The sequence below is a fragment of the Peromyscus eremicus genome, chromosome 6 (assembly GCF_949786415.1).
Source record: "Peromyscus eremicus chromosome 6, PerEre_H2_v1, whole genome shotgun sequence".
Classification (NCBI taxonomy): domain Eukaryota; kingdom Metazoa; phylum Chordata; class Mammalia; order Rodentia; family Cricetidae; genus Peromyscus; species Peromyscus eremicus.
The window spans coordinates 100817487-100832196 of NC_081421.1; the positions used below are offsets into that span (position 1 = coordinate 100817487).

Here is a 14710-nt window from a genome sequence, read left to right on the forward strand (position 1 = left end):
CTATCAAACATAATCAGAACAACTGTTTGAGGCCGGAGTCCCCTGGCTTATCCAGGGGGCCTTGTGAATGGAGACAGCTGTGCCCTGCATACCCACCATAGTGCATGTCTCCTGGGGCACATTCTGAGCGTTCACAAAGCTCTGTGCAGGACACTTTCCACCAACTGTGTCCTGCGTGAAGCCCTCAGGACTGGTGGACTCCATACCACAGCGTGTATCACTTTTTTTTTTTTTTTTTTTTTTTGGTTTTCGAGACAGGGTTTCTCTGTGTAGCTTTGCGCCTCTCCTGGAACTCACTTGGTAGCCCAGGCTGGCCTCGAACTCACAGAGATCCGCCTGGCTCTGCCTCCCGAGTGCTGGGATTAAAGGCGTGCGCCACCACCGCCTGGCGTGTATCACTTTCTTAGCTCAGCCTGAATTTGTCCTCTGAGCTTAGAGTCACTTTTCAATGTCATTACAATGAAAATGACCTCGAAGCTGCTTCATGAATCCAGTGCTCCATGTTGATTTTTCCTCCTTATTTTAAACGAGGCTCACTGTTTACACCCAATAGTCTTCTTTGTTATCATCTCTCTTCAATTCTAATGATTCATTTCCATTCTTTTTTATTGTTGTTGTCTTGTTTTTTGTTTTTTTCAAGACAGGGTTTCTCTGTGTAGCTTTGCGCCTTTCCTGGCTCTTGCACTGTAGACCAGGCTGGCCTCGAACTCACAGAGATCCGCCTGGCTCTGCCTCCCAAGTGCTGGGATTAAAGGTGTGCGCCATCACCGCCTGGTTTCATTTCCATTCTTTCTTGTGATTGTTGCACTTCAAGAAGGAAGTAGGGTCCAAGGAACATTAGAACTTCAGAGGTATCTTTTCTTAATTAAAAACTAAAAAAGAACCCCAAGGATTAAATATGAAGCAAACATTATAAACATTAGAAATGAGAGTTTAGTCATACAGCGAAATCTATTACTTTGCATGTTACTTAAAATGATAAAAAAACTTTAATTTTTCATTTTTTTACTTATTTTTTGGCTTTTTGAGGCAGGGTTTCTCTGTGTAGTTTTGGTGCCTGTCCTGGATCTCGATCTGTATACCAGGCTGGCCTCGAACTCACCGACATCTGCCTGGCTCTGCCTCCCGAGTGCTGGAATTAAAGGCGTGCACTACCACCACCTGGCAAAAACTAGTTTTAAAATGCAAGAAAAAAAGAAGTGAGTTTAAAATTAGTTTTCTAATAACTTCTAGGGGAAGAAGAGGGTTCTGCTGTTGTACTCCAAGTAGAATCCAAACACGGGTGTCATATTAATTAATAATTCACATAATGGACAGTTTTAGCCTTCTGCGCCATCATATTTGGGGAGATTTTCCAAGTTTCCAAATGAAGTGTCTGGTTTAATATTTTCACAGTAAAAATAGATGAATCCAGAGGCTGGAGAGACAGTGGTGATGATCACTGTCTCGTTCACAGGACCCAGATCGCATTCCCAGCATCCACATGGTGGTTCAGTCCCAGGGGAATCCAACACCATATTCTGGCTTCCATGGGCACTACAGGCCAGTGGCACACAACATACCCATCCACATAAAATAATTAGATACAAATTTAAATTAAAACATAAAACCTGTAGAAACATCTCTCAGTAGTGAAAGCTAAAGGGAAATTACATAATTATACACTTTGCCTAGTGGAGGGACAGAGTAAGGGCCAGATATCTCAGGTTAGCTGCTGGACAAAAACAGTCCGTATTTTAGCTTGCTGTGTTGTTGAAAAACAGTTTCTCCAAGGCTCAATAATAGCCCTTAAGTCTGACATTCTCTGCTAAGAATGCAGTCTTCCAGTGTGGAAGGGCTCAGACTTGAGCTGCATGTCATCAGTAGAGACGACAGGGGCATGGATGTCTGGTTCTGTACCACGCCTGTAGTCTGCATCCTGTCCTAAGTGTAAATGCGTTACAGCTGTTTTTTGTGTTTTGTTTGTTCATTTGTTTTTATTCTGTCTGCGATCATTGGGTATTTGCCCTGCTCTGGATATTGTCTGAGTCGAAGAACAATGTCAGCTTAGATTTTGTTACCAGAGTTTCTTCTCTCGGTGGCCTCTCCTGTGTTCATAAAGGGCTCCTACTGCTGGGTCAGCCATTGCCATGCTGGAACTACTGACGAATTCTCAGACACTGATGTTATGATAGAAGTACCATAAAACAGTTTCATTACCCCATCGTGGAAGTAATTGTACCTTTGGTGCAGACCTTGGGGGTAGCTGGTGTTTCACGAAGAGCCTTAGGGACCATGTTAGAATTCCAAATGCTGTACAGAAATGCCAAGAGCAATAAGGAAATGCTGTGGAAGAGGCTTTCGGAAATGGAACTCTCTGAAAGGGCTCATTGCACAAGACCCTTCTTAAGACAGGTCTGAAATTCTCAATCATTCCTCAGATATTCATTCCGTTTTGATATTTGGATGATAAGAGAGTTTAGAGGCACCTTAGTCTCAAGTAGAGAGAGGAGCAGAACTTGAGTCAAAGCATGAGGTAAAGACCATTAGTGGTATCTGTTATACTTCTTTTGATGAATTAAAAGTTTAATTCTGAACCATTTCCAAAAGCGTATTTCTTGAAGCGGTGTACACAGCAGGTCACAACAACTGTGGGATAAAAGGCAGCTGGTAAACTCTGAAACAAGGATCAGATAACACCACTTACTGTTTACCCTACCGCACGGATCCCTGGTAGAGTTTTTGTTCAGAAACACGAGCAAGGTCCACCTCCTTATTTTAAACATGTTAAAAAGGAAACTAAATGTATCTGTTTACACAAAATGTTGCACGTTATACTTCCTTTTCAAGGATCCTAATACTTATAGCTAACACAACCTAAAGACAAAATTTTTCTATTTCAAGTGTTGTACTATCCACAGAGGAGTCCTGGCCATATACTACCCCTTTTATGTTGGGGTGTGTGTGTGTATGTGTGTGTGTGTGTTATGTATCTCTGTGACTCACAGCATGTGACAGAGGTTCTCTGTCCTCCCCTGAGTACTGCAGTATCTGACATTGGTATTAGTTAAATGGTTGTTGGTTCAGTAAATGAATCAGGCTTTTTCCAACGATCCTAGTGCTGGTTTATTTGTATTTATTTTTGTTTTTATTTTTACATCCCGACTGCAGTCCCCCCCGCCCCCACCAGTTTGTTATTAAACACAGGGTGATTACTGTTCCACCTCATCTTCACACTGAACAGTCAGTCTTAAGGCTTGTTGCTAGCACCTCTGTACTGTTTATTCAGGGTGTCAGTGGTCACCAGCTACCCATCTAAGTAGAGTTGTTAAAAATATCAGTCTAATATATGCTTATTGAAAAATAAGCAGTACTGAATGTATATACCTGGAGTACAGAGAACATGGTTCCCTCAATAACCCATGGACTGTTCCCTTCTCAATTTAGTGTCTACTACCTGTTCCTGGCATCTACCATGGAAATTTAAAATACCCTTTCTTACAAGGGGGCCCAGAGGTAACCCTTCAGCCAAGCAGGGCTCTTCACTGACCTTGCTGCATTTTGGTAAGGGGAGAGCAGAGACATTCACTCTTTCCTCCCCGAGACTCTGCTTTCCCGTCACTGTTAAAAAGAAAGCTAAGCATAGGCCTTCAGAACTAATAAGTAGCTAAGTACGTGAGTGGGACACTGGAACAGAAAGGAATTACTGTGGTGGTCCTCTGCCCACATTAAGCGTTATTGCCCAGACTCCGCTCTCCTGCCCTTGTGATAGTCTTTGTCAGCTGACTAAAGATTGCGTGCACCACAATTAGTTGCCTTTCCATTGCCAACAGCCACTCTTCCAAGTTGTTCATTGGAATTACGAACTTGCTCACTGACAGAGTTGGCAGAAAGCTGGCACACACCGGGTTTGTGATCTGGGTAGGAGAGCAGGGAGCCTGTGCCAGCTAGGTTCTCGAGTGTGCCCCTAGTTGTGTGTGTGTGTCCCTGGCTGTCAACTGCTCCTCTACAGGTTCAGAAGACGTGAACTCCAGCTGTGGGTGTGGGTAGTGTGTTTCTTCATAAAAAGGACTCGTGATGTGTCCCAGAGATGAGGGTCACGGAACCAAAGCTGCACTTTTTCTCAGCTCGGTCACACTGTCTCTACAATTAACGCAACTTATAGACGAAAAGAGGTCTCACCTTAAAGTATATTTTAGCCATGTGTCCCAGCATGATGCTGTTATAAGAGCCAACTGATCCAAAACACACATGGCTGAGATGTGGCAGAGGCAGAGCTAGTGACTTCCCACAGATGAGTGTCACCTCACTGGCTGAGCAGCTCCACGGTGCTCCCCAGCAGGAGCGTGGTCATAGCCCAACAATGCGCCTTTGCCCATGAACACACGGGCCCAATGGCTGGCACTGACATGGTCCCTCAAAAGTGCCACTGTCCTCAGTTTTGATCAGCCTTATTGTTCAGAGCTGAAGGAATGAGGCTTATGCCCAGCTATGAGACAATAATATGTGTGTTGTGGGTCATCATGATGTCAGAAGTCTGCAGTGACTTTCCCAGGCTCTAACACTCACCCCTGTGAACAGCCATTTACCCCCAGCTCTAACGCCAGCAAAGTGTCTGCTGCATTTTCAGACAATACAGACTAGGAGCAACGTGAGCATTCCCAACCCAGAGCAGCCCTCACCACATGACTAGAGTTGGTCACATGTCTACCGTATCCATGAAGTCTCCCCAAACCATTGTGTTAAATATTTAACAACTGAGGAAGTAAGGTTAATTATTAACAGAAATTAGGAATAAACTACAGGTATTCCCAAGATTAGAAAGATTGTTTGGGGTCTGCTCTGACAACTTGCTGTCAGTCTGGCGACAGATACAGTAGAGAAACATCTCAGGGCCACATGGATGACGGGCTGGATATGATGGGAAGACTATGCTTTATAAAATATTCTTTCACAGAAAAGTTCTAGATCTAGCCAATGAAGGGTGTCACATGTTTGCTTGCTTTAGATGTAAGAAAAGTCATTGATAGCTCCCCCTACTGGTTATGATGAGAGGTAACTGATAGGATATGTACTGTACCAGCAGTACTGACGACCACTTGTACTTTTGAGCCCCAAAGGTGATTTCTGTACAGAATGTTTAAAAACAACAACAAAACAAAACAAAAAGCCCGATCAATTGCAAATCATATCCATGTGTTGTATCTACTTAGGGCTTTGGGCTGCAAGTAATAGGAAGAAAATTTCCAAATGACTTAGACAATACAGATTTATTTCTCAAATGCAAGAAGTCTATTCCAGGGTAATAGAAACATGATTTTGTTCACCAGCTCAGCCACATCTGGAGTCACTGTTTTGCTGTCCTGGGTTGGTTTTGTCCTCATGGCTGCCCAATGTCTGCCGCATTTTCAAGTAATTCCGTATTAGCAAAGAAACTTTTCTCAACCCGAAGCAGGCCTCTCACATCGCATTGGCTAGAATTGGCCATATGTGTTCTCTAGCCAATCTCTGCTAAGAGGAACGGGGGGGGGGGGGGGGGGGGGTGCTAAAAACTGAGTTAAACACCCAAGGTTGCTCTTGAACTACAGATAAGGTGTTTGATTTTCTTAGAGTAAGCTATTGGAACAACCTGAAGAAAGGACTCTTAATATGGAGGAGGGAAGTCCTTGACTTTTCTTTAGACAGCCCACCATTGGATGACACATCCAAGCTGCTGTTAACTTCCAAAGCAGCGGAGTGTCTAAGGTGTAAAACCTTAATTTGGAGAAGTTGGAACCTTTCATATTAAAGTTCAGCTATCCTCTAGTGAACTAAGGAAGGGTAGAGGGAATCCAGTTAAGAATGAAAATTTCCATTATCCAACTTGACCAATGAAATTCAAATCACTGCCTCTAAATGAGGCTATTAATGTTGACTGTAAACCTGGAGGCATCCCTCTCAGGAGATAATGCCTCATTGAGATTTAAAGGAACAAGGATCCAGCCTTGGGAGGAACACAGACAAGCTAGCTCCCAGGGGGAGGAGTACACAGAGGGTCCTGAGGAGAGAGCAGGCGGTACCCAGCAGAGCTGTCAAGAACATCAGTAAGTGAGGATGAGCAATAAGCCCCGCAGAGCCACGTGATTCCTGGTGAGGAACAGGGAGGGGTTCTAGGTGCAGAGAGCCACTGAAGGAGGAAACTGGATGAGTACAAAAAGTGACAATATGTATTGAAATGAGGGATACCACACTCAGAGGCGCTGCTTACATACAGTCTCAACTTAGATGGATACACACATGAGGGGTTCACTCCTTGTTCCAATTGCCAAGTCCTTTCATGTTTCCAGTTACATCATTAAATAAGCATGTTCCAAAATGCTCCTGTTTCCTTATCAGGTCCGAGTTGAAAGTGTTTGTTTTGTGTTTATATTATCAAGAACCTTTCTCCTTCCGACATCTTTGTGTAGCATCTATGAACACGTGGAGGCAAGCACCTCGAACAGTGTTGATAGTTAGTGTGTGCAGTTGGGTGAACATTAACTCTTCTAGGGTGGATGGAATTCCTAGAAGTGTTGGTAATAGAGTTGAGCCTAGAAGGCACTCCTGGTGTGATGAGAAACATGATCACAGAGTCAAGACCAGCAGCTGGGATCCTGCTGTAGTAGCCAAGGCATCTAGTCCAGATATGAAGGGCGAGTTAGCTTAGAGACACTAAGAGACTTTCAGGGATGAGAGCCAATGGAACTCGGAAAATGACTGACTACAGATAGAACTGAGGTAATGCCAAGGACGTACAGCTCTTCTGGTTTCCTCTTCATGAAATAGTTCCCAAGCAGAAACCAAACCATTCCTCATAAGATGCTGGTGTCGACTGAGTCTTCTTTTCCATGACCTCATTCTGGAACACTGATGAGGAGCAAATGGTCTTCAAAACAGAGTATCAAGAGTTGTGTTAGCTCCTTTATGGGGCACTTGAAAATACACCTGGGTAACTGTGTACTAGGCGTCTTCTCTGCCGGCTTTGACCAGTGGCCAACCTGTCTTCTAAGTATGGTTGTATTAGTTACTTTTCTTCTTGCTGTGAGAAGGAAGAAGGAACAAGGGAGGGTGGATGTATTTTGACTTACACTTTAAGGAGGGATGTGATTCATCATTGGAGGAAGGGAGTGTGGCAGGAGGGACATTAGGTAGCTGGTAATACTCCATCACGGTCAAGTGGCAGATAGACAACAGGAAATGTGGCCAGGCTAAACAACTTCAAGCCCCCCCCCCCACCCAAGTGATGTACTTCCTCTGTGAAAAGGCTTTAACCTCATAAAGGTTCCAGAGCCTTCCAGAACAGGCCACCCCCGGGGACCAGGTATTCTAACAAATGAGCCTACGGTGGCCATTTCACACGCAACCATAACGAAGGTTAATGTCCTAAGTGAAATTGCTCCCCTAACTGTCGTCTCTCTTTTCTTTTCCTAACGGAAGTATATTCGGTGCTCTTCGAACTGGTGCTTACATGGTGTACATTTTGATGACCAAAGGCCTGAAGCAGTCAGTCTGTGACCAGAGTTTTTACAATGGACCTGTCAGCAAATTCTGGGCTTACGCATTTGTGCTCAGCAAAGCACCCGAACTAGGTGAGTGTCTTTCCCCTTCCCTGCCTCCCCCCATTGTGTATGCAGCTTCACATACACAGGACTTAGTAAGAGCGAACAAAGCAACACTCCACTGTCGGGCCTGTCTTCGCTGGTGCTGAAAAGCTAGAATGCATGAACTGGAAGATTTGGACTACCTCTCCCACCCCTCTGCTCCCTCCTTTTTAAGTAACTGTACATTCTGTCTATTGACAGAAAACGAGATTTCAAATGCCAATTTCCTAGCTCTACTAAAAATAAGCCAGTCTCAGGGATTTATAAAATAACACACGCACACGGTCTCCTCTCTAAGGCCCATTAACAGCTGAGCTAATATTAAAACAGGAGAAAAATGAACAACCCAGCAATTTCCAAGTCAGTGGAGATAAGCAGACGCCCATCCCTAGAGTTAGGGTTCAGGTTGGGAAATTAAGCTTCACTTCTGGGGTTCTTGTTCTCATTAACAAATGCTAACTGTGGAATCCTGCTGTTCGGTTTTCTTCATCCATGAGTCTGGCTCTGGGGAAAGTAGATGTAGGGCACCACTTTTTCGTTTTATCTCCCTTAAAAAGAGGTGACAGAGCTTGGCGGTAGTGTCACATGCCTTTAATTTAATCCCAGCACTCAGGAGGTAGATCTCTGTGAGTTCGAGGCCAACCTGATCTACAGAGTGAGTTCCAGGACAGCCAGGGATACACAGAGAAACCCTGTCTTTAAAAAAAAAGTGTGTGTGTGGGGGGGGGGAATGACAGGTTGTCGGTTCATCACAAGACTTCTACAGTCTGTGCTGGCTGTGCTTTGTAAAGTTCTCACAGTTCACGCTCACACGTGACCATGAGTTCTCTCCAGTGTGTTGGGGAGCAGCTGAGCCGTTTGCCACAATGTTCTCTTAAGTCTGCTGCCTGCAAGTAGGTGGCGGTTGGATTGGTGGTTGTTGTCTTCCAAGATCAGAGACTAAGAAAGAGTAACAAAGGTCTAAAAGCCTTTCCTATGAGGATCAGAATGCGAGTACAGGTCTCTACACAATCCAGAATGAGTGGTGTGTGTACACGTGACAGGCACATATGCATATACACGTAGCCCCATGAACACAAACTGAGAATAAACTGCATTAATATAGATTCAGTCAGTCAGTGAATTTATATCAGCACCCATTATTAGAATGCAAAGCTATTTGACATAGAATTTTACAATATGAAGACTACAGACCAGGGCCCCAGGAAATTTTGTGTGAGTGTGGATGTGTATATGTACACATTTGGGTGTGTGAATGCAGGTATATACATGCCATGACGTGCATTTGGAGGTTGGAGGACTGCCTTGGGTGTTGAGCCCTTCCCATTTGAAAGAGGGTCTCTTAACTGCTGTTTTTCTAGTGTGTACACCATGCTAGTTGCCCCCAAGCTTGTTTCCACCTCCTTCAGATGCTTGCACTAAACATCCAGCTTTTTGTGTTAGTTCTAAGGATTCAAACTTAGGGCCGCACACTTCTTGTTGAATACGCTCACATTGACCAACGTATAGAAAGTCTTTCCTAATGAATACTGCCAGCTCTCTAATGGTGACACATTCTTCATACAGTCCCAAGTCCTTCATAGAAGTATTTTAAGATCTGACAACACGTTCTTAATTTGGAAATAGGGAACAATGGCCTCCAAACATTCTACAGCTTGTGTAACAGTGTCCTTGTCTGGAGGCAGCTGCTGAATGTCACAGGTCTAAAAATCCAAACAGGTGTCCCCCAAACCAGCCTCAGCACTTATTTACAGTGTCTTTGCCTGTGCGTTTTGAAGGTTATATTAACTCCTAGTCTTTTGCAATTACCAAGTCTCGTCATTATCATTTGATTAAGAAAGATTTATCCATTAGAATTATGTAGAGGTTATCTTTAGATCCTACTTTCTATATTCTAAGATTTATGGGATCCTTTATGAATACCAAAGAGAAAGATCATGAGGGAATGTGTGTGCGTGTGCGTGCGTGTGCGCGCACGCACGCACGCACACGCACACACACACACACACACACACACACACACACACACACCATACAGTACAACACTGAAACTATTTGCAATTCCCCTAAAAGCATATACCTATAAATTTCACCACTCTTTTCGTTTCCCCTGGGGGTTAAATAGGCATAATATTCACATTGTGGTGTAGCCATCATACCATCGTTTCTGGAACTTTCTATCTCCCCCAGCTGAAACGGTACTCACACCACTGACTCTGCTTCCCTAAACCCTTAATGATAGCAATGAGGGCTCTCTGTTTCAGCGGTAATGGTGAACTCCATGGATTTAAAGGACTCCACTCTACTAGAACAAGCAAGAGCAGGAGAGCCGTCCCTCTATTTTGTGTGCCAGATTGCCAGTGCCTACGGTTGGAATTCTATTAAAACCTGCTGAGATTTGCTTTTGTTAAGACTTGGAAACATCTGCTCTGCGTCTAGGCCCTTACTCAGTTGAGCTTGCCATTGTTTGGAAGCTCTGATTCAGCAGCACTCCAGCTAACTCTGCTAAGAGGAGCTCAGCCATCTGTGACAAGCCACACACACACACACACAGTTGGCTCAACATGTCTTTTGGTGGCTCTGATTGCCCTGGAAAGAGAAGGACTAATTGACTTCTCCATAGGCACACAGAGATCTTGGGTACAAGAAACACCATGTCTTGTCTGCTTAGCTATCTCCTGGTTGAAAATAGCTGGGCCAAGGGTTATAGGGGTCACTGTAAAGAGAAACATGAGTCACAGGCTAACAAAAATAATGAAAAAGCAGACATGTTCAAAAGCAAGTTCTCCCACTTATACATGGCTAGCACCAGTTCCATAAATGCCGAGGGATATTTGCTCAAGAAGACCAGCTGGCCAACATTGAGCCCATCATAGTCCTTGGGGTAGCATACATTTCTTAGTTCCTCTATAGCTTTTGCTACACCTACAAATTTTGTGATTTGGCATGACTTGGGAAAATGGGAAACAGTGGTGATGGACAGAAGAACTGTGTTTGCATCAGAAAGCATGGCAGTAATGAAGGCCATGAAGATTGAGGTTGGCCCTTCTGGAACCCAACCATAGTATTTTACAGGAAACCACCATTTCTGGGGACAGTAACCTTGATATGGCTTTGAGTAGGGCTGCTCAGAACCATCTTCCCCTTCTACCACCCTAAACATGAGTTCCGAAAAAGACTTAATGTAAATTCAGGTGGATTTTGTTTGCAAGATTCCGTGACAGATTCGTCTCCTTCCCCCGAAAGTAGCTAGGCCTACTGAGACGCTCGAACATAACACTACCACCAGTTCAGAGGGGAAAGCACAGAGCACCTCCGTACCACAAGTCTTCATGTAAGAGTGATGATAGGATGAAGTGCTTATTTCTTTATAGCAAATTGCTTTCATTATGACTGGGTATTGTATCAGATTGATTTGTGTGTGTGTGTGTGTGTGAATGTTAAAGACTCATATATCTCGATTAGGAGAGTGACTAAATTTTTTTGGAACATGAAATTCCTTAGACTTTCCCCTTCTTTCCACTACTAACAAAGGTAGGCTGGAATTGTTGTGTCTACGTTATAGTCCAAAGAGGGAAAGAAGAAACGGAGCAGTAATTATTATATAGTAGTGGTGGCTCTGACAGGCATGCCAAAATAGTATAGTTTAATAAGAAGTCGAACTTGACCCTTGAAGTGTACACATGAGAGTGACCATCGCCATCTGTCATTTCAGCCTGCCCGACATTTATAGGCATAATAGAAGCCAGGGTCACACAAGACAGCACAGGATTTCAATGGAAATTTCATAATAGGTTTGGGAATGTAGCCACTGGCAACTTGCTTTCTGTTCTAAACAAATATGAAGTAATTAGGTTTAATAATTCAGCAGGGAAATAAAGTAATAGCTCCTGGTAAATGTAACGGGACACTACCTGTAGTAATGTAGTGCAGCCGCAGCCATCAGAACCTTGAGGTTTTCCAAGACCCAGCATTCCTTGACCTTGCCTGCACCAGGAACTCTAGGCCATCCACCAAGAACGTGAGGGGTAAGACTCGGGTGTAGACTTGTTCCATTTGTCTGTAATCAAGTCTCAGAATAGAACAAATTTCTAGTCCTTACTGGTATTAAAAAAGTAGTCCTACCTGTGAAAGAGGTTTTAAGTGTGTTGTACATGTGCACATTCATGTTGATGTATGAGTGTGTGTGCCTGTGGACACCTTCAGGTGTCTTTCTCAATCACTCTCCACTTGATGCTGTGAGGCAGGGTCTGCTGCCGAACGTGGAGCTTACCGATTCCTTAGGCCTGCCGCCGGTGAGCTCCAGTGGAGCTTACCGATTCCTTAGGCCTGCGCTGGTGAGCTCCAGTGGAGCTTACCGATTCCTTAGGCCTGCGCTGGTGAGCTCCAGTGGAGCTTACCGATTCCTTAGGCCTGCGCCGGTGAGCTCCAGCCTTTCTCTTCCACAGCTGAGATAACAGGCACCCGTCAGCAAGCCCAGCTTTTTGCAGAGGTGCCAGGGCTGCAGACTCAATCCTCAGGCTTGTACAGCAAACAGTTTACCAGCCGAACCATGGCCCCGTCCTGAAGATGGTTTCACCATGTCTGATCACTACAGCGCTGGGCAGTGGAAGCAGCATTAACTGTGTGAATCTGTTACGATTCGCTTTATTTCCCCCCATAAAGGTCCTATAGAATAAATTTCTCAAAATCATGGCAGATAGAGAGAGCAGCTACCTACTTGAGCATAGCTCTAGCTTTTATATAAATTCCCTATTCAAACCAATGGGTTTTTCTTTTTCTTTATATCGGAGAGAGTTACGGAAAAAGTTGACATTCGAAAAAGTTGACATTCTGGAGAGCTTTTTAATACTCGTGTCATAAAATTAAGTCTTGTTTTCAGGTTTTACCCACTTGATTCATTGATTGCTATAAATAAATGGTTGCCAATATTCTTATGGTGTCTTTTGTTTCTACCCTACTCTGCCTTTGTCTCTGTTTAATTTGGGTTTTCTTCTGGTTTCGGTTTTGGTTTGGTTTCACTTCTTGGGGGGACTGAAGATCAGACCCAGGGCCTTGCCAATGTTAGGCCAGCCCTGTGCCACCACAGAGCTACATCTCCTGTCCTGAATCATGTCTTTCTCATTTACAGAGTTTTACAGAGAGCTCACGAGATACATGTTTATGAGCTATATTTTTTTTTTTTAAACTACCTAAGGGTAATTATGGCTTTACTATCGAGATGCCTAAGAGCATTTTGTTGGGCACTTGAGTTTGCATTTCAGTCTGCTTTCTGGTCATACTTGCTCTGAGACCAGCCACCTGTCTCCTCCTGGTCATGTTTCCACTTGTGTATGGTTGAGTCTGGTTGATAATGTCCATTTCAGATCAGAAATCAGTAAGATTTTTCTCTTGAGTGTCTGGAAGAGTAGCCTGTCTTGCTGGTTGAAGATTTCGACCCGACTTCTTCCAGAGCCAGCTGTGGGCCTCACACACTTTTGTTTGCTCTCTCTGTCTTCCAGGAGATACGATATTCATCATCCTGCGGAAGCAGAAGCTCATCTTCCTACACTGGTACCACCACATCACTGTGCTGCTGTACTCTTGGTACTCCTACAAAGACATGGTGGCTGGGGGTGGTTGGTTCATGACTATGAACTATGGCGTGCATGCCGTCATGTACTCTTACTATGCCTTGCGGGCTGCGGGTTTCCGAGTCTCCCGGAAGTTTGCCATGTTCATCACCTTGTCCCAGATCACTCAGATGCTGATGGGCTGTGTCATTAACTACCTGGTCTTCAACTGGATGCAGCGTGACAACGACCAGTGCTACTCCCACTTTCAGAACATCTTCTGGTCCTCACTCATGTACCTCAGCTACCTTGTGCTCTTCTGCCATTTCTTCTTCGAGGCCTACATCGGCAAAATGAAGAAAACCACGAAGGCTGAATAGGGTCAGAACTGAGGAGGAAGACATAGCTCAGGGTCATCACGAAAAATAACAGACAAAAGAAAATGGCACAAGGAACCATATGGTGCAGCTAAAACAAAACAAAACATACGTAGGAGCAGACACAACCCGAGGCAGCTTGGGAGCAATGATTAGTTTGACTTTAACCCAGTAAGTTTATGATCCTTTTTGGGTGAGGACTCACTGAGCACATCTCCGTCTCAAAGTACTGCTGCTGAGGGACCCCCTTCCCTCTTATCTGTCAACTCTAGAACACACTTGATCCAAAGGGAGCCACGGGCAGAGCGATTAGTGGAAAACAAGCAAAACACTACAGGAAGAGGGGAAAAATCAGTTCAGAGTTATTTTTCTCTAAGGGTAAAGGAGTTCCCCTTTTCAAACTATGTGTGTGCACGTGCGCGCCACACACACACACACACACACACACACACACACACACAATCCTTTCTATCTTTTCAACATGAAACCAGAGCTGGTAGGAAAGATAAACATGGAAGAGACACAGGGTTTATATCTAGAACAGCAATGCTTTTGCAAAAATCAAGGCCTTTTAAAGGAAGGCTAGCTTGTAGCCCCTGGACAAAAGATGTCTTAATTATTTTTACTGCAGCTGAAATTAAAAAGATAGATACTCCCTTCCCCCACCACTGCACAGCCTCAGGCTACTGAGTTTGCTACAACCAAACAGAGGACAATGCTTCCTCGTGATACTTTATTTCTGGGAGAATAGAAATCATGCAGCCCAAATCCCAAGAAGGTGGTCCCACGGACAACTGTTAATTTCTGCTCATCTTCGGTGAGATAGGAAGCATCCCTTGTTCAGCTGCCCCAGACTTTAGGACGGAAGAAAAATTGCAGAATTGAAAAGACAGACGCTCAACCAGTTGACTTGAAGATGGAATCTTGTACTATCTGTAACAAAACTCAGCCAATTGCCACTGAGCTGGAAAAGGGGGAAGGACCATGGGAAGAGACCAGAGATTCATCCAGGAGACAGACAGTACGTTGGCCTCTCCTCCTGTTTAACTTCACACAGACTCCTGGCTTTCCAAATAGGCCCCAGTCCATGTTTTCTATATTTTTGTGACTTTCAAAAAACAGATCTGCGGGGCTCTGCCTGATTTGGGGTAAACACTGTGTTTCTGCATCTTCTGCGTTTGCT

General features: G+C 44.3%; 1 protein-coding gene across 1 annotated transcript in view; it reads left to right on the forward strand.

Annotated features, from left to right (window-relative positions):
- Positions 1-13935, forward strand: part of Elovl6 (ELOVL fatty acid elongase 6) — a 106147-nt gene extending 92212 nt beyond the window's left edge. The window contains exons 4-5 of the mRNA XM_059266222.1: positions 7435-7586; positions 13100-13935. Coding sequence (XP_059122205.1) covers positions 7435-7586; positions 13100-13530 — 583 coding nt within the window. The 3' untranslated portion in view covers positions 13531-13935. The remainder of the gene's footprint in view (positions 1-7434; positions 7587-13099) is intronic.
- The last annotated feature ends 775 nt before the right edge of the window (positions 13936-14710 follow it).